The sequence below is a fragment of the Ammospiza nelsoni genome, chromosome 6 (genome assembly GCF_027579445.1).
Source record: "Ammospiza nelsoni isolate bAmmNel1 chromosome 6, bAmmNel1.pri, whole genome shotgun sequence".
Classification (NCBI taxonomy): domain Eukaryota; kingdom Metazoa; phylum Chordata; class Aves; order Passeriformes; family Passerellidae; genus Ammospiza; species Ammospiza nelsoni.
In genome coordinates this window covers 2,484,868-2,504,505 of record NC_080638.1, presented here as the reverse complement: position 1 = coordinate 2,504,505, position 19,638 = coordinate 2,484,868, and the positions used below count along the sequence as shown (strand labels likewise).

General features: G+C 36.9%; 1 protein-coding gene across 1 annotated transcript in view; it reads right to left on the bottom strand.

Annotated features, from left to right (window-relative positions):
- Positions 1-460: 460 nt before the first annotated feature.
- Positions 461-19,638, bottom strand: part of KIF18A (kinesin family member 18A) — a 31,245-nt gene continuing 12,067 nt past the window's right edge. The window contains exons 10-17 of the mRNA XM_059474417.1: positions 17,697-17,859; positions 16,999-17,163; positions 16,462-16,583; positions 16,043-16,281; positions 6,343-6,826; positions 5,700-5,804; positions 3,236-3,345; positions 461-1,056 (exon numbers count right to left, since the gene is read on the bottom strand). Coding sequence (XP_059330400.1) covers positions 908-1,056; positions 3,236-3,345; positions 5,700-5,804; positions 6,343-6,826; positions 16,043-16,281; positions 16,462-16,583; positions 16,999-17,163; positions 17,697-17,859 — 1,537 coding nt within the window. The 3' untranslated portion in view covers positions 461-907. The remainder of the gene's footprint in view (positions 1,057-3,235; positions 3,346-5,699; positions 5,805-6,342; positions 6,827-16,042; positions 16,282-16,461; positions 16,584-16,998; positions 17,164-17,696; positions 17,860-19,638) is intronic.

Below are 19,638 nucleotides of genomic sequence, written 5' to 3'. Positions count from 1 at the left end.
CACGGTCTGCTCCTCCCAGAGGTGGTCCTGGACGTTTCTGCAGGCAGTTTCCATTTCCTTCTTCAGAGGCTTGTGAAAAATGCTCCTTCAATGTGTCAAGCATGAATTCTGCAGCACAGTAGTGAAATGATCAAGCTCTGGGAAGCTCCTTGCTTCAGACAGTTCTGACACCACAAACTACTTACAGGACTTCTTCCTCTGCCTCTCACCAGATTGGCGAAATTCACTTCACTTGCACAGGCCCAACAGAGCAGAATGACATTCTGAAGGCTGGGCAGGCTGTCAAGGTTACAGCACAGCTATACATTGCTCTGTCTCTGAACATTAATGATTTGCTAGAAGTCACTATAAACAGTATGTACTTATAACAATATTTGTCAAAATCTATTTAGACATTTTTCATAAAAGAAGAAAGGAACATCTTTTGCTAGAAATACATTTCACATTACATTGGTCTTAATATTAAATTTTATTTGCAGTCATTAATAAAAGACATATTTACAGCTGAATTAAATTGAAAAAACAGAACAGGAACATTTACAACCAAGTAACAGACGAAAAAACAGAAAGACAAAAAAAAAGGAAAAAATGCCAGTTTTGGAAATATTTTTCTGTCTCTTGGAACTCCACAGGTCATCCATAGATGCTAACAATCTAAGAGCATCTAAGGCATTGTAATGCTAAGCATGAACACGTTCCAATATTAGCAATTGCCTAACTTGCTTCTAAATGAAAATCTATTTTAACACAAGGAAGCTACTCCAATGAAAATAATTTAGGGGTCAAAATAACTTTTGTAAGATTTCCACCTCGAAGCTCTCAAAACTATTTACAGGAGGAAATCACAATTAATCCTATTCACATTTGCTATCCATCAATCCCACTTGAAATAGGGATGAACTCTGAACTAAATCCTATTTTTTTTCTTGGAAACACGAAGTAAAAGATTTTTTGATGTCCTTGATTTAACATCCAGTGGGACACTTCCTTGAGAAAGGCTTCTAATGAAGTTCCTTGGCACAGTCTGTTCTTGCTTCCTGCTCTTCATTTTAACTCCTAGTGAAGAAAAAAAATGCTATTAGAAACAGAGAGAAACTCCTTTGATAAACATAAGTAGACAGTAGCTGACATGGACCTCCTTTTCAGAATAGGTCTTGGAGTTTTTACACATTTCTTTCCTTTACTGAAAGCCTCATTTTAATATGCAAATATGTAATCACTCTTAGCTCGGTAATGCAGTGTTTTAATTGTCTAGAAAGACCCACGATTAGATGCTCAACTGACAGGAGATGCTATTAAAAAAGCACCATGGTCTATCAAAATATGTAGAAAAAATGTTATTAATCCTTCTTATTATAGAATAGCATTGAAAAATAAACACTATGTTATTATAGAAAGTTTGGTCTTTTTAATCTGAAAACAACCCTTTCTCTTAGGTATTTGGTTAAGGTTTATTCTGCTCTTGTAATGCATGCTCTCAAAAATCACATCTATTTCATATTCAGTTCAATGCTGAATAATCAAAGTTTTATTCTCATTTCAAAATGTGCTTCTGCACTCCATAGCTCCTTAATTCCAGAGTTGGGATTGAAGAGTGGAACCTTCCTAACCTGGCCTGCTGGAGCAGACATTGGTACTGACATAACCCTGTCTGCAATCTACCTAATAAGTCAGTTAGACAGAACTTAGACTCAGATATTCAGTTTCCAGAAAGCTTCTTGTAACACAACCTCAACATTTCCACTGAATACAGAGTAAGACCTTTTCCCTCACATTCCCTCAGCAATTTTTACTTAAAAACATGTATGTGCTGTAAAAGCAGTGTATTGCTCATAGCACTGGAAAAAGCTATACAATGGAGATGTTTTCTCACATTGCTTTTCTATTTCATAAGAAAAGCAGACTAAAATTTAAAAACTAATATTGGATTTCCCCTAGACAGCCCATGAAGATTGTCAAGTGTATCTCTGAAGACAGAAATTTAGTACAGATTTAGCATATTAAAATCTGCGTCAGATGCCAAGCAACTTGATGCCATGCACTAGAAAAGGCAGAGGTTTTTATAGAATTGTGAAGACATTTGTGAATATTGGCTGAAAAAATTATTCTAACTGATTTTATCACAGAAAAGATTTATGCACCTCATAGAGAAGCCATATAATTGACCAAACTCTCACACAACAGAACTTGCTAATATTATTATCAGCAGTATGTTAAAAGCAAAATAATTTTGCCTCTGTTATTGTTTCTGCCCAAAATAGCCCCAAATTTTAAGACCAATAAATCTCTGAAAATACATTTTATCTGTTAAAACAAATCAGTTTGGTGTTGTAAAATAAAGCAAAGAATTAAAAACTGGTATGGAAATTATTAGACAATTTTATTTCTTGATAAGCCACACTTGGGCAAAGACATAATTAGTAATAAAAAATTTCTCAACAAGTTGATAAACTATTCTGATGGAAGACCTTGACTCCTGGGAAAAAGCGTTTCCCAACAACCTTGTAATAATACTGAATTGAATTCTGATTAGTTACTATCTGTATAACTGACATTCTGACTCTTTTTTTAAACAAAAAAGGATATACTACTCAAACCAATGGCTTAGTATACTGTTATAGTAACACGTGCTATTAAAGTGACAAAATGAATTGAGAGGCAAGTGCAAAATTAATTAACTTGTGCAAAATTAATTAACTTGTGCAATCACTGTTACCAAGGTGATGCCTGTCCCAGAAACTGACACCTTGTGCAGGCTGCCCTGGAGCAGGGGCTGGACAGAGCTACAGAATAAAGCAGGGATTGATTCAAAGCATCTCCTCCATGGATCCACCTTGGGCAGCACCAGAGCCCAGCCAGGGCTGCACCCAAGATGACCCAAAATGGCCCCAAAATGCACGAGCGCTGCCGGGCTCTCTCCCTGGGATCAGTTCTGCTCCATTTGCACCTTGCAGTTCATTGTCCCATTGCAGCTTTAGCCCAGGCACTCCCAGCCTGCTTGTTTTTCTCTCTGCAGCCCACGGGGTTTGTGCTCTGGGGCTGAGATTGGGATCATTTGTCCTTGGTGCCCAGCTGGAGCAGGAATTGTTTTGTCTCCCTGCTCTGTGCACAGAGCTCACCATCCCTGAATGTGAAGCCCAGACCCACACACTGAAGCAGCACAGAATGTGAAAAACACCAAAGGCAAGGGCTGAGGTAGCCAAGGCAGTGTCCCCAGGCCAGCCCTGACACTCACCAGCCCCCTGGGGCACTCTCAGGGCTGCGTGGCTCAGCAGCACGTCCTGCCGAGAGCGCTTGGCAGCCACCGGCGCCTGCAGGCTGCCCAGCACCGCGTTCGAGCTGGAGCTGCAAAAGAGCCACAAAGAGTTTGCCTTCAGTACAGCCACTGCTCACAGGGCTTCTGGCTTGCAATGTAGAAATACTTTAAATATTATCCAGTGTTCACAGAATCATAACAGAACGCAAAGAATAAGCTAATTTATTATGTATATCTATGGATACTTTGCCCTTTCTCCTTTTTAAAAATTTACAAGAATCCTTCAGCTGTGAAATAAGAACCAATGTTGGCACTTGTATTCAAAGGCAGGACAATATGTCACAGTTTTGTTTGAAACCACAGAAGCCAGTTTGATGGCCACCACATACAAATTATACTAAGAAATAATCTTAAGGCATGTTACAAAATCCTTGAAATGACCAAGCTGTGTTTATTGAACAAATCACATTTTTTTATTGCTACAATAACTTTTCTACATCCTCCAACACAGTTGGAGGGGGTGGCTTCATAGCAGACAATACTTTTTAACTAAGCTGCAAGAAAACTGTTACAGCTTCATATTCATTAAAACAAAACCTCTATATTTTATCCACAGCACTTTATGTGATGGACTTAAGGTCTACAGTGAAAATTATGAACCTATCTGATCTCACCCTTCTGCAATTGCCTCACAAACCTCCTCAGTTCCACTCTGCCAGACAGCCTCGTAAACAAGCTAATGGTATTTATGTCCCAAGTTCCTTGGCTTTTCCTATTCCTGTAATAAATATTGTATTATTTCCACTTTAGAGTCCCCTAACTCACACTTTCTTAATAATAATTTTCTGCCTAAATGAAAATATATAGCAAGGAGCAAAGACTAAGACTTTCCTTGTGCCAGTCCTAAAAATTTACTCATGCATGCCTCTTTCATGAGAACTTATGCCAATAAGAATATACCATTATTTGGTAAAACAGTCTCTTATGACTGACTTGCCTCTAATCCCTTGTCCTGAAAATACAACTGTTTCAAATTATACTCATAATGCAGACCATATGACTGAAATTTATATTTTTATTCTAGCATTAGTAGGAGATGAATGACTGGATTGAGCCACTTGAATTAGGGAAAGCATGGGGGAGAAAAGAGGGAAAAAGTAAAGAAGAGAAAGGAATGAAGGCACTCTGAAAAGTAAGAGCATACTCCTTTTCTCCTTCAGAAATGTGTTTTTATTCCTTCTCTTCATCATCAACAGCTAGACAAAACCAGAAAAAAATTAATTCTACAGGCAAGTTACTGAGGCACGACAATCTCTAAAAAAGGAACAGAAGTTGTGGGAGTTTTCTGTAGTGTACTGGGAAATAAGTTGGAGACACAGAAGAAACAAGGTGAACAGAAACAGCTACTCTTTTGGGAAGAAATAAGCATATATATAAATGCTTTAAAATTATTGCACAGTTATTACAAAAAAAATGTACCTCAAAAGCCTGTCTGAGAACTTTTACCTTAAGACTAGACAAATCAGGCTTCAAAAGTTCCCTGACCTTTCCTTAGAGAGAAAGTAGAAAAAACTAGCTTGCCTTCAGAGAACAGCTGATTCATTTTGCTAAATTCATAATCAGCTATTTGAAAAAGTGAGCAGCGCCTCCCTTCTCATTCTAGAGCAAAAGAATTTATTCCTCCTCCTAACAAGACAGTTTAGAACAGTAATTGATAACAATCACAACAGTTACATGAAACTAGACCAGATGACTGATCTTTGAGAATAATTCTCTATTTTAAAGGTGCTAATAAACAAAAAAGGCACTAGAGCTTCTTCCATGTCCTGTGATCTGTCTATAGCCTTGTCCCAACAGTCTAGAGATATTCTTTATAAGACCTGTGCAGTGCTGGCTCCACTCATGTCTAGCAACAGGTCATTTGTAACATGATTTTAAAAATGGTTGTATCAATTTCTGCTTTTGGAAATAGGAAAAAAAAGACCAGCTGTTTCAGAGCTGATCAGGTTTAAATACAGTAAAAAAAACCCCAAAACCAAAGAAATACATACACAAAAAAAATTACAATTCAACTTAATGTCTATTCAGTTTCAGCTTTTCTGGTGTTCCTGCTAATAAATCTCTTTTAGGGTCATAAACAAAAGTTCTTCCTAGAGCAGACTGCAAAAATTAAGTTGCAATATGAGACTAAAGAAAAAAACAAAAAAAAAAAAAAAAAAAAAAAAAAAACCCAACGGAAGTTACCCAGAAAAGGAACAAAAACATTCAATTGAATTCAAGCATATTTGAATCAGAACATGTCATATGCAGGTTCAAATGACTTTTATTAGAGGTTTTCAGATTTGAAATAGTAGAATGAAACTGAAGTAAGAACATATGAAATGAAAATTCATTTTGTATAAGATTTTGTATAGGATTTTTTTAAGGATTAATTTAATCTTACCTTAGTATCTTTCTTTTTCTCTGAGCAGCTGAAGTCATTGCCATATATGAGGGCTTCTCAAATACTGGAGCAGAATTTTTGCTTCTTAGGGAAGAAAGATCAAGTCTAAAATAAAAGAATTCTAGTTTTGTAAAACATATTCTCGGTAAAAGTCAAGTAAATTTGTTCTTAACTGTAAACATATATGCGGTAAATTGAAAACCAAAACTGGAAATTAATTTCATTAATATTATTTGAAGAAGCTTTGAAGACTGAGTTCTTTTCAAGAACTCGGCAGCTTTAAGCATGGCATTTCACAATGTGGAGAGGTTAAGTATCCATTTTACAAACAGAAAACATAAGGCTTAGAGAAAGTAACTTGCCTAAGGCATCACAATCAATTTAGAAAGTGTGTTGTTATTTTTTTTTTTTGGTACGTATCTTCTAAAACGGGATAAGCTTTTGACTTCATTTGTTGTCACTAACATACTACTGTTTTAAAAATAATGGCAGAATTGAATTTGATGTTGATCAAAACTGAGGGTTTGATTTTCAAAATGTTAGGTGTATTTATAAAATGGATAGAAATGGAAAAACCCAGCTGTAAAGACAGGCAGGATTAAATGACTTGATAATGTTTCTCACCCATAAAAAAGGAAAATACCTTTGCACAATGCTATTGCTGCATGGCTGAGACTCCTTCACAGATGAGTAAGCAGACATTTCAGCTGTTTCATCTGTACCTTCATAGAGAATGATAGTGGAGTTCATGAGAGCTTGGTGGCTCTCTGGGATCACGTCACACGTGGTGTCCATGATGCTGCCCTTCCTGGCAGCCACATCTGCACTGCAGGCACTGACTGTCCCCAGGCCTGCCAGGTGCAAAGCCTCCTGCAGCACAGCCTGAGCACAGAAGCTGTGCCCTGGCTTTTTGCAGGAGTCTGGAGTATCCACCAGAGGGTACACCTCCTTGGCCAGAGAATCCTCCAGGTGCTGCAAGCTGCACTGGCTGGAGGCAGGAGGGCTTGGAGCTACCACTGGAGAGTCCATCAGCTTCCTCCTCGTTCTCTTCTGTGGTGGTTCTGTGCATGCTGACACCTGTTGGGTACTGTTACTCATTTCTTGTGATGGTGTACCTAAAGAGGTGCCTGTAAAACATGAGTAATGATGGTTAGCACACCTAACTGCACATACTACTCACAGCTGGCTTTTCCCCTCCCCTTCCCTAGTGAGACATTAGCAGAAATTATTACAAATGCTGTTTATTTCATATACATATCAACTTGATCATGTAAGTGAAATTATTTCTATTGCAGCATTGTCTAAGATGGCATTTGCTGTGACACTCTGTTGCCATATTTCTCTTCATAGAGAAAAGCAAGGCACAATTCTTCCCAAAGATTTCTGAGATTCACATTCTCTGAACCTCAGAGAAAGGGAAAACACAATTCTTATCACTTGCTGTGCTTGTGTTGTGCCAAAGTAGAATGCAATATGGAGATTGTATACCCAAAGTGAGGATGTTTTGTTTCCTTGGCCTGTCAGGGCCCACTCTGTGTGTGTGGGGGGACTGTCAGCTCACAGGCACGAGATTCTGGGCAGTGTGAGCAGGTGAGTGCAGAGTGACTGCTTGGCACATTCAGTTTAGATGAAATGTATATAGCACAGGATAATAAAGTATTAATTAGCTTTCTGATATCCACAGAGTCCTCCTCATCATTCTCTCCCCTTCGTTGGAGTCACCTTTGATTTACAATAAAACTCAAAATATTACAAACGTGCATAGGTTGGCATAGTTAACCCCAGAGGTTATAGAAATAATCACAACTCAGATGTGACACATGACAAGAGGGAATGCAAGAGTAAGAGTATTGAAAATTATTGTACCACCATGACAAAACTCCTACTTTAAGGTGGTACAATCACAATACCTAGAGCTGACTCCTGACCACAGCAGTTTTTCCCCCAGCAAGTACCATGCAGAATAATGAGAAACTGTTGAAAAAGGAATGACACAGAACCATCTAGAAGGACAAAATTTTCTGACACTGCAAATGAGGAAGCAGTATTTTGCAAGGAGGCAAACAAAGAAGTTAAAGTTACTAGGATTCTGTCACCCTGCTGAATCAACTGTGGGGAGCAAAGCTCTTGACTAACAACTTCCCCCACCCTCCAAAATAAAGCAAGCAATACAGTGCAATTGGCCATTCTCATTCATCCTGATTTCAACTACTTTTCTTGAAGTGTCATAATGGTTTTATTTTCAAGTAAGTGGTAATAAAAGCAATGTCCAAAGCAAGACAGAAAAGGCCTTTCTCTTTCTCAAGCTTTCAGTGAAGGAGGATCATTTTAAGACACAGCTCACTGTTCAAATGGTGACTTAAACAGTTATAATACCAAAAAGCTGTGGAGTTGTTTTAAACAAATCAAGAGCAGGAGAGGGCTGTCAAAACCCCAAGTGCTTCTATATTTAACTTCCAGTGTAAATTTAAGAAATGAAGCCTAGAATCCTTAAAATGCCTATGGATTGGATCCCCTTCAGCTGGCAGCCAGACTCATACTCCTCTTTTCTGCATTGCCTACTTCAAGCCTATGAGCAATTCAACTGCAAAAGAACTCCTGCTTCTTAAATTGATGCAAGTTACTCAGGAATTAGCTACAGTATTCCTACAACAGTGTTGATAAATATTTATTTCTTCTAAATTTCATTCTATTTTTGCCTCAGACTAAGAAAGCTAGTTTGAACTCCTCAGTCTGAATGCTTCTATAGTTCTCTGTCACATGTTAACACTTAGGGCATTTTAACTGTTCCAAAAACATTCTTTGAACACGACAAAGATTGATTAAGAACATGTATGCATGTTCTTAATGTATTATTTCACCTCCACAAGCTTGATTTGTTACAGAAATCAAGGCTTAAATAGTTGTAGCTTTTTCTCAGGCCCCATTTAATGTTGACCTCATTGCCCAGTTGCATCCAAACTTGCCAAGAGGCTTTACAAAAGCTGATTCCCCAAGCACAGAAATCTTGGGAAAAGGCCCAAGCAAGGTCCTCATGCAGAAAAGCCAAGGAGGGTTGAGCCCAACACTGGTTTTGGTACACACCTTGGAACCAGACATGCCATAGGATGGGATACTCAGCTAGGTGAGATGATGCCCAGTCAGAAGACAGAAAACAGAGCTGTAAAGGACAGCCAAGGATTTAACAACCACAGTGAGACCTAGACCTGTGCCAAGAGGATACAACAGGTAGTATCAAAGTATCTACAAGTACCAAGGAAATTGATACAGGCCACAAGTCTTTTTATGTTGTCACAACTTAATTCAATAATGAAACCATTGAAAAAACAAAGCAAACATTAATTCCTCACTCAGGGGCTCAGTGTCAGAATGAGCAATGTTTAAACTGCTCATGGGAAAAGCAGTGTGGACAATTACATGAACAATTCCAATTCCATGACATTGCTTGGAGCTTTGAAGAAAGCTTCCACATACATGGAAAACTTGGTCCTGAGAGGACTACCTGGCATGAAATAACTGAATTGTGAATTTGTCTATGTGTGCTCTTATGAACGGCTCACTTAATGTATGTAACGGACCTTTTCTTTGTTAAAATACAAAATATATCTTATCTTATACCACATCTAATCCACAGCCAGCCTTCACCAGGTGAAATGCAGCAGGTTGCTGAAATGCTGACTAATCTAAACATTAAACTAATTCAGGGCCTGAGTGTTCCCCACATAATCTTCACCTCCACCCAAAATAAAGAAGGCCCACTGTGATAAAGACATACTTCTCCAAGACTTGGTTGGATTTAGTAACAAACAAGAAACTTATTTATGAACAATTTAGAACATCTACTCTCTGTCACTATCAACAATGCTATCCTTCATTATGTACTTGCTCTTTAATTTTGTTTTAATAAGTAGAATATATATCTCAGTGTAATAGACTGAAACATCTTAAAAAAATTCTAGTCATCACAACCAAAAATTGAATCCAAATCTTTTTTAAAAAGACTTAACATCTTATATTCTTAAATACAAGAATAAGGTTGATATAATCCAGTGTTTGACATAACTACCCATTAAATGACTCAGGACACATTTAAAATATTCATTTATTAGTTTTTACTCCTATTTATATGCATCTGAATGTCTGTTTCAGGAAAAATAATGGTTAGAATTCTATTAGTCCATTGCTACATTAGGACAGGGAGGTTTCAGTTTCACAAAGTTTGCTTACTGTAAGACACTGAGGTTTTGCTAATGTCCTAAAGTTACTAGAAGGAAGTCTGATGGAGAAACATTTTGGTGGGAGTGCCAAGGTTTAGAAGCTTCTACAGGCCTAAATATTGGAAGCATTTTCAAATGAACTGTAAATACCAGCATTTAAATCATTAACTAAATACATAAAGAACACAAAAGTACTGCCAACATAAATAATTTGATGAATTCCATCATACTGGAGAGCATTTTTACAGTAATACAAGTAAACTAATAATGATAGTTGCAGGAATTCTATAAAAGGCAAATATAAGCTATTAGTAAAAACAAAGACCTATTTTTAAAATCTATTTATTTCTGGAATAAAACTCACTGTTAAACGAATTTAAAACACAACAAGCTTTTCTTGTCATAAAAGTGTTGGAAATAATACAAGATATTTAAGAAGTGTTCCTTCCCACAGCTTTTTGTGAGGATATTAGATTGCTCCTAACACCATAAACAGGTAAACAAACCAGCAATATTGTATTTAACCTTCACTAAACAACATAAACCAAATATGGTGTGACAAAAACAACTCCAAAATCCTAATTCCACTTTGGCTTCTTGTTCTACTGCATAAAGCTCCAATCAGTTATGACCTCAGGTCAATAAACATACAGCAAGAAAAACACTGACACCCACAAAAGAAAGAATTGCCACTGTTGCTATTTCCACCTTACTGAGGAAGCAAGATACTGAAGCTAATTGATAACTTTTTGGCAAGTGCTTTTAATAGCTACTATGGAGTAGTTTATGCAAAAGGGACTCGGACAACAGAAGTTGCTACAGAAACTCTACTACTTCCATACATTCTTAAATACCTGGTACTGAGGACAATGCAGTGGAGAACCAAGTAGGGCTATTTATATTTCCTTAAAGTTCCTGAATGGATGGCTAATGGTAATCATTAAATATTGCCATTATTTTCCTACTGAAAGATAAACAACATGCTCCAACTATAAAAAAAAAATTTCAAACATGTTCCATAATAAGGCAGGGATATTATGTTTATAGACTATATTTGCTTCATGTTTTATAGCTACTTCAATCTTTTGCATCAATATCATCATAGTACAGTAATATTTTTTATTTCATGTACAAAAATTAATCACTTATATGCTTTACAGAACAGCCACAGTTAACTTGATGAAGTAGCTTAGAAGAAAAACGTGGAACTTTTATTTCCTTAATTAGTACTTTCACAGCTACAATGTATCACTTTAAAAACAAACATTATTCCAAATATATTTTAAAGAAGATATCACATATTAGCTGATCCTTAATTTCAGGCTGATGTTTATAAAAGATAATTATCAAAATTCTTGAAGATACTATTTAAGAGATTCACTCGGAAATTAAACATAACAGCCATCACCCACTGATCAACCGCCCCCACCCAGTGACATGAGGTGGTGTTGGTCCTGAGTCTGCTGTATCATTTCTCCCAAAAGACTACTCAGAAGTACTGATTTATCTGACAAGAAACAGCAATAGCAGATATTTACAGCCCTGGGCACTAATATCAGAAGCAGAATGCACTATGTGTGAAACATGAGTCACAGGAAAAGTGAGCAGAGCTCATGGCAAAACAGCTCTGATGAATTGAGTTAGTTCTAATTGACATTAGGGACAAAATAATAGCCAAGACTTGTCTTCTTCTGCAACTCATGCTAATGCATGCAGAAGAGGATTATTTCTGGAAACTGTGCTAAATTAAGTCCAGCAGGTTGTTCTGCTAAAGTGAAATTAAATATTAATGTATTCATTTCAATAAACATTTCTGGGCTACCATTGATTGATCAAATTACAATTCTAATCATACATTTTCATTCCTTTAACAACTGACTCATGGAATTCCAAGCTGCAAATGACGTCTAGTCAATGCATTTCAATTATTTCATATTCCTGGGACCCAAAGGCATCATCACTGTGATGGCAAGTTTCACAACAGGTCCACAAACAACAGCTGTGAACTGAAAAAGGCTCAAATCCAAGCTGCATTCTTGCAAGTCCCAGTGATCAGGTGTACTGCTTTACACAGCATGAGAAAAAACACTCAGAAGTCACCTAAGACAGTATGGAAGAGCTGCTTAGAGAAATCTTTCCTGTACAAGGCACATGCTTTTCCTACTTTTTATTAAAATCTTTTACTATGTGCAACTATACCTCAATTTTTCCTGCCATACAAAATAAAAAATTGACTCTTCAGATCAGAACGTTTGTGACAAGGGGAGGCAATGGACTCCTTTTATTTTTTCCTATGCATCAATTGCATCCTCTCAGTGGTAATGTACAGTAAGGCTTCTGGAAATGGGATGCTTGAAACAATGCCAAGAACTTCCCCATTCAAAGAAATACTTGCAAATACCAGTCAGAGCTCTCCACCCATCAGGCTGAACTCTGAATACTCTATGGCTCCCCATGAATGAGCACTTAAGGAAGGGTTCTCCCAAATACATTCTTAAATGGACTTGTTTCCACAGCCTGTGCTTTCTTTGAGACAAACAGTTAAATTGTGCATGACATTGCATGCTTATAGTTACAATAAGCATACACACGCTTCACCTAAATTTTTAATCTATGTGGCAAAAAAAAGAGGATATTGGAAAGCCAGCATTTTCTGTAAAAAGCAACAAATCTAACTTCTAATTAAGGTCAGAATTTTACAAAAGGTGTTTAAAGATTTCAAAGGCTAAAGGAAAAAGAAGATAGAAGGAGGTCAACTCCTGTAGTGAAGCCTTCCATGTGCTTTGGCAAAGCACATGAACTTTAATTAGCTTTCACTAGAAATCAAGAGCTGATTCACAAGAATTGACCAGCTTGATAATTTGAACATAGAAACAGACATTGAATGAATGGACAGAAAACATCTTTATCTTTTCCTCCCATACTATGACTTTAATACTATTTATTATATGAGAGACCCTTTCCAAGGAAGTCATCTTCATTACAAACAAAGACTTGGGCATTACTGCAAATCAGCTGAAATTCTTTGCTATTTTGAAACTCCTGATTGGAAGAAGGATCTTACAACAAGACAATATCAAAATCAATTAAGTTCTTGGAATATAATTCTAAATATTTTTGACTTTATTATATTATCTCTAAAGAAGACTTTTAACAGAATTAGAATAAATCCCACCACCCTTTCACCTTTGCCATTCTTTTCTTTGCAATTTTCAGATTCTTTTCCCATGTCAATTACTAGGTTTGACTTTGCTCTTCAGGATCAGTTAAACAAATGTAATCAATTCCAAAGAAACACACAAGACTTTAAGGTCCTGCTTGCATAGTTTTACCCATTCTGCAGAAATTATGTAGCTGCTTTGACCTTTTGGAGTGTCAAAGTGCTTGTAATCAGAAAAGTTATTTGACTTAAAAGACCATAATTTTTATGTAAACATAAAATTTTTATGAACATATAATTTTTATGAAAACATCCAATAACAATTAGCTTGCATTTGAATATTGTCATGGTTCTCTCAAAGAACCACAGGCAAAAGTTTATGTCATTAATAAAGTTTCTGCAATAATTACTGCAACACAAAGAATTCACATTGTCTAAATACTGATGGTTTCTTGCATCCCTCCCAGTTTAAACACACAGTAACTAAAGAGGGACCTGTAGTTTGTTTACGACTGAAATTTCCAAATTGGATAAGGGGTGGACACTGCACACATCCCTAGATACTTCTGAGTATCACAAGAGATAAAATTATTTATTCTGTAAGCCTACACTGAAGAGAAATGACCATTTTTTCTCATAAAGCTTCGTGTTTTATACATTAGTGCTATAATGTATAAAACACAATGCTACAATTTTTCAAAAAAATTGTCTTTCAAATGTGTTAACATAGGTTCAAAGCAACAGCTGAGATTTGTTACTAGCAGACCTAGTACGGTGTCTTCCTCAATCTAAATGCTCCAGACTTACATTTCACAGCAAGGAATCATTGCACTGCCATCAAACAAACAATTGAAGAGGAGCAATTTGGTTGTGCTTGTGCTGAACAGGAAAAAAACCCTCAAGCATTAGCAAGTGGGTCACTTTTTTCCTCCCCACTGGTATTGAAGTGATTGTATCAACACCATTAGTATTTTAGGTAACCTTTCCCCAAAAGTTGCAAAATTTGGAGAACAGTTGTTTCTACCATGTTATGATAGGGGGAAAGGAGTAACAGTAATGCCTCCTATTTCCTCTTCCAAAGAGCAAAAAGCAAATAAAAATACCACAAAAGTTTTTGTGATAATCTTCAGGCAAAGACAATTTACAACTGAAAAAAGTCTGTCTTAGCTGAAAACTGAAAATCATTTACCTACTTCAACATAAAGTTCAAGAACTTTAGGATAATAGAATAATTGGAAAACCTACACAGAAGGTTTTCAAGAAAACCCCTTAAATAGTGTCAAATGACTTAAATATAGTAAAATGTTAATGTTTTAATAGTGGAATTTAAATAAGAGTGGAATTTAAACAAGTATAATTTTAGTATTGGTTTCACTAAGAACTGATGAGGCCTCTTCCTTTACAAAACTTCAAGAAAGGTACAAAAGAAGTAGATTAATCAAGAACTCTAACACAGCTCACTAGCATCAGAAACTAAAATTCACAAGAATGCAACCTACATATGACAAGACAGAATCATTACAATCAGTATTTCCTTACAAACGATATTACAGAGCTTCTGGATTAGTGTCCTTACATATTCTGTCAGAAAAAAAAGTACCTGTACCCCAAAACCCCAGTATCTAAAATCATAGGCTTATGATTTAAACTGAATACCAGCTTTCACCCTTGCTGAACGAATCCCTGACTGACATGGGCAGAACAAGAAGTGTAAGCATGCAAATCTGCTAACTTTTCCTCCTCTCTGTGGCAAAAAAAGCAAGCACACATTAAAAAGAAAAACCAACCCAAACTAAAATCAAACCAATGCCACTCAGGAGTAAAACCCCTGAAACAACCAAAATACAAACAAAGCAAACCAAACAACTCCAACACAGTCTGAATTTCACGCTGCAGACAGTGAAACACCGTGTATCAACTATTTGGTACCATCAACAGCAACAGAAACACGTGCCAAAAATCACAGATGCTCCCTATGAGAGGGGCAATACGTGGTTTTGATAAAATAATTCTCAAGCTACAGAGAAGAAGAAAGCTCCCAAAAGGAGGGAACTCATTTCACTCCTCACCAGGAGTCAATACTCTTTTTGGGACTACCAGCTTTTGAGAAGCTGAAGTATTTTTGCAGCAGTATTTATCTCTTTTTGCCTAGTTACCTAGGGATGTCTGTCAGTTATGGATTACTGGCAGTAATGAGAAAGCCTCAGGGTGTTGAGTGCTCCCTGTCCACAGCACAAAACACAAGCATGGGCCCCACAGCAGTTGCACTATCAGGATGAAATTTGGCATGTAATCCATCAGAGCAGTACTGTCTAGAAGGATTCTTCATCCCTTTTTACCCAGACTATGCTCCAGGGCAACTCCCTTCACAGCTAAAGAAGAAAAACCAGCAATATAGAATTATGGGGCAAAATTGGGGCCATCAGGATATAGCACAAGTCAGTTCCATGGCAGATATGGTGAATCCTTTGATTCTTTGAAACAGAAACTCCTGAAATATTGTAGTAAATTGCTTCCAAGTGAACCTGTAATTAATAGTAAATCTCATCTCCCCCAAGGCTATTAGAAACTACAGAAAACTGTACCTGCTTAATGTTTCAAGTCACTTTAACAGAATTATAACCAACTAACACTGATTCCTTTCCCATCAATGTCACATGAAAGATTGAAATGCAATTTTTAATAGCACTCACAGGATCTATGAATATTGATACATGGGGTACATTATAACAAGAAGAGGATGAATTCATCTGTTGCAGTGTGTGTCTAGTCATTGAAAAAGTAAATTACTTTCCCATATCCAATTAAGAATGGTGCAAAATTTATAGAAAGTAGGTCTGAGAATCAATTTTACATTTGGCTTCAGTGTCTGCAGAAGTGCAATCTGTGTTTATGGATGATATCTGACTGTTGCAGGAGATATTTATAAGTACTTCCAACAAAGAAAAAATTAATGATGTACTTACTGCATGGGGTGTTTGGTCTGCTCACAAGCTGTGGGAATGAAAAGATAGCTAACATTTCTACTTCATGGTTTTGATTTTGATCCTTTTCTTCAGTCTGGTCAGCCCAAGCTACTGATTTTTGTCTTTGAATCAGCTGCTCAACCTCTGCATATTCAGTCTCACTTAAGTCATTTGTCAGCCCAGCTTCTTTCAGCATCAGGTGCTGCTTGCGAAGCACTGGAAGTGCCGTATTTAGTACTCTGAAACAGCAAGAGGCAAGACAAGCTCCCTTGAGAAAACACAATTTTTAACCCAGAAAACAAAAAGTTTGAGAAGAACCTTGCTTCTGTTTCAATTAAAACTAAATTCTCTAAATAGGTATTGTCAAGTTACAAGCCAGAATGTAAGTCTTATCCTACCTGCCATGAAACCATACTTACTTTTCTGTTTGCTTGTTATACTGATCTTGAAGAGACACCAGCGCCAACATGTGTTCAATCTGGGCTTTAAGGGCCTGAACTTCTAGATTTAAATGGCAATACTGCAGATCTTGACAAAGTTCCTTTAGGAAATTAGGAATAAAAATGAAAATCAAATAGCTGTACATCAAACTGGTAGAAAGAAACTAAAAATTCAACTAAAAATAATTAGATCAGTAAAGATGGAGTGGAGCTATATTATTATAATAAAGTTTTACAGTAGAAAAGTATTAATTATTTGATTTTTATTTCCATGCATAAATATGAATTTGTAGATTCCTTTGACCAATAGTGTGTGTGTTCTGCAATCAGCATTAAATGTCCAACAGGCCCACATGGATGCTTATCTATGCATGCCCAAACACGTTTGCCTCTTTCTGTACACTCTTCCCATATACTTCATTTTATTTCCATTATTAAGCTGCTCCTAACTGAGAGGTTTTACCCTTTTTCCCAATCTCCCCATCCCCAAGCATGACAAAGGGAAAGGTGTTTTACGTTTGGGATGCTCCCATCCGGGCCCAGGAGGCGCATTTCATTCTCCACACGGTGCAGCCACTTGGTGTTCTCCTCAAAGAGATTGCTCTGCTCTTCCTTCTTCTTCTGCATGCGCACATAGTGGCTGTTCAGAGCTGAAAGCCTCAGATCCCGCTTGCAAGTGGCCTGAAAAAAAATCCCACCCCCCCAAACCATCAGCATTTAAGGTGGAAACTTTCAAATTATGTTCACCAAATTCTCTATATATAAAGATTTGTTTTCCTTACTTTGATATAACATAACCAAATAATTCCTACTAAGTCGAGTATGTCCTACAAAAAGCCTACTAAAGGATAAAGCACTGAGTAAAAAGGAAAATCCTGTATGTTCAAATATCAAACTCTTCTGATGTTTGCACTGTTTCTGAAATATGCTAACTAGAAGGCACAAACCCAGCAAGAGCAAGCTGGATATAAGCAAGGCAGTGTCCTAACCAGGCAGAGGGTTCCCTTTTCTATTTAGAAAAGGACAATCATACTCTGCTCTTGACCTCAAAAATGAGATCATTACACCAACAGTCACAGAGGAGTGATAATCTGTGTTTCCCATTTGAAAGAAATATTTATGGATTAATTAATTACACAGTTACTTAAGAAAAATTAACACAATTATAACAAAATGAAGAGATGATACCCTGCACTACATTACAGAAAACTCACCTTTTCTACTCTTTCTTCAGAGCATATCAGTTGAATTTGTTCATGACATTGATTCTGATAATATTTCTTCAGTGTATTTTCTTTCAGTTTCTTTTCCACCTTGAGGTACTCTTTTCTGATTTCCTCACGATTTGTAAAAACATTTTTAAGTATTTCTTTGTACCTAAAACCAAAGGATAATAATTAATTATTTACTGAAGACTTTTTATGACCATCTCTTTGGTAAGGGAATTTTAAAATCTAAATTAATAAAATCAAGACATGAAAAGGAAATGAGTAAAGCCTAATATAGATAGGCACTAAATAAAATGTCAGTACATCAGTAAGAATTTTATGTATTTGACCTGAAAATGGGATGGGAAATTTGGAAGGAGTCACTAAAAATAAATCCTGTTATAATTATGAAGACAACACGGGGATTTAAAAGGCTCATGTGAAGGAGTTTCAGATGCCTTTCTCTAACTCCAGAAGATACTAAATACCTATGTTCTCTACTTCTAACATCTATTTATTAAACACATAAGACTAGTGTTGCCATAGACACACATGGTGCTCAAAACCCCACAAGCTATCCTCAAAGAAAAGGAGAACCACAAAGGTCTTTGGATGCTCACTTTCCCTCAAGGAGCTGTACAATTTCCATCACTTATGGAGGACAAAAATCAGAACATTCACCATGTTTTAACACCAGGAGGAAAACCAAACTGTGGTGGATGGTACTCAAGGAGTTATTGAGTAACCACTTCTCTGGGTACCCCTAGTCTGCCACACAAGCCAGAGTAACAAGAACAACTCTTGGAAGCATTGCCATACTGCCATGTAACTTTCACTGGTGGCACCTCTTCACTCCTGAATACTGAAAATGAACAGTACAGAATGGCCAAAAAGATACTGTACATATCAAAAATAACCAACCACATACACAAAGTATTTCATTGTATCCTATCTTGTTAGAACTGTACACAAAAATCAAAGTTTAACATGCAAGTGTTCTAAAGACATGCAACATTTGAGGTTATGCAATTTTTAGTATTAAAAAACCTCATAAAATTAGAACTGTAAAAATGGTAAAAAACCCCATGTTCAACTCCAGAACAAGCTGAAGAGACATTCTTGTCATGCAATTGACTTCTTGCCAGTGTTTCAGAAGTAGCAAATCTATTTCACAGACTAAAGTTTGAATAACTAAGTCTTTTATTCTATTCTGAGTGTTTTATCACTCACCTTTTAAAAAGAAACAGAATTAAGAAAATAATTCTTCTCCACAGATTTAGCAATACAAGAGCTTTTCACTGAGTGTCTAGAGGATGCTATCATATCTAGGTAAAAAAAAAAAGTGTACTAAAACACTCACAGAATTCATAAGAGCCATTTCTTTAAGGAACAATAACAGGTTAATGGTTGGAGTATATGATTTTTGAGGTCTTTTCTAACCTAAAAGATTCTATAATAATGCAACAGCCAGCTGCAGAGTATCAGAGCTTTACCCTACACTGCTCCTATCTATACAGCTTTACTACTGATTGTACTGCCTGCAGAATTTTTGTCCTCCACAGAAACATGCTGCCTCCCAGCTGCTTGGCAAACACAGCAATAAGGGATCAAAGCAAATCCTCCCAGTTTCCATCACAGAATCACAGAAATTCTAGGTTGGAAGAGACCTTTAAGATCATCGAGTCCAATCCATGTTCTAACACCTCAACTAGATCATGGCACCAAGTGCCACATCCAGTCTTTTTTTAAGCTCTTCGAGGGATGGTGACTCCACCACCTCCCTGGGTAGAGTGGTCAAATACTGGAATCATCTTTCTGTAAAATACTTCCTCCTTAATTCTAGCCTGTATCTCCCTTGGCACAGCTTGAGACTGTGTCCTCTTGCTCTGTCTGTTGTTGCCCGGAGAAAGAGATCACAGTAGAAAGTCGGGCATAATTCAGGTGAGGA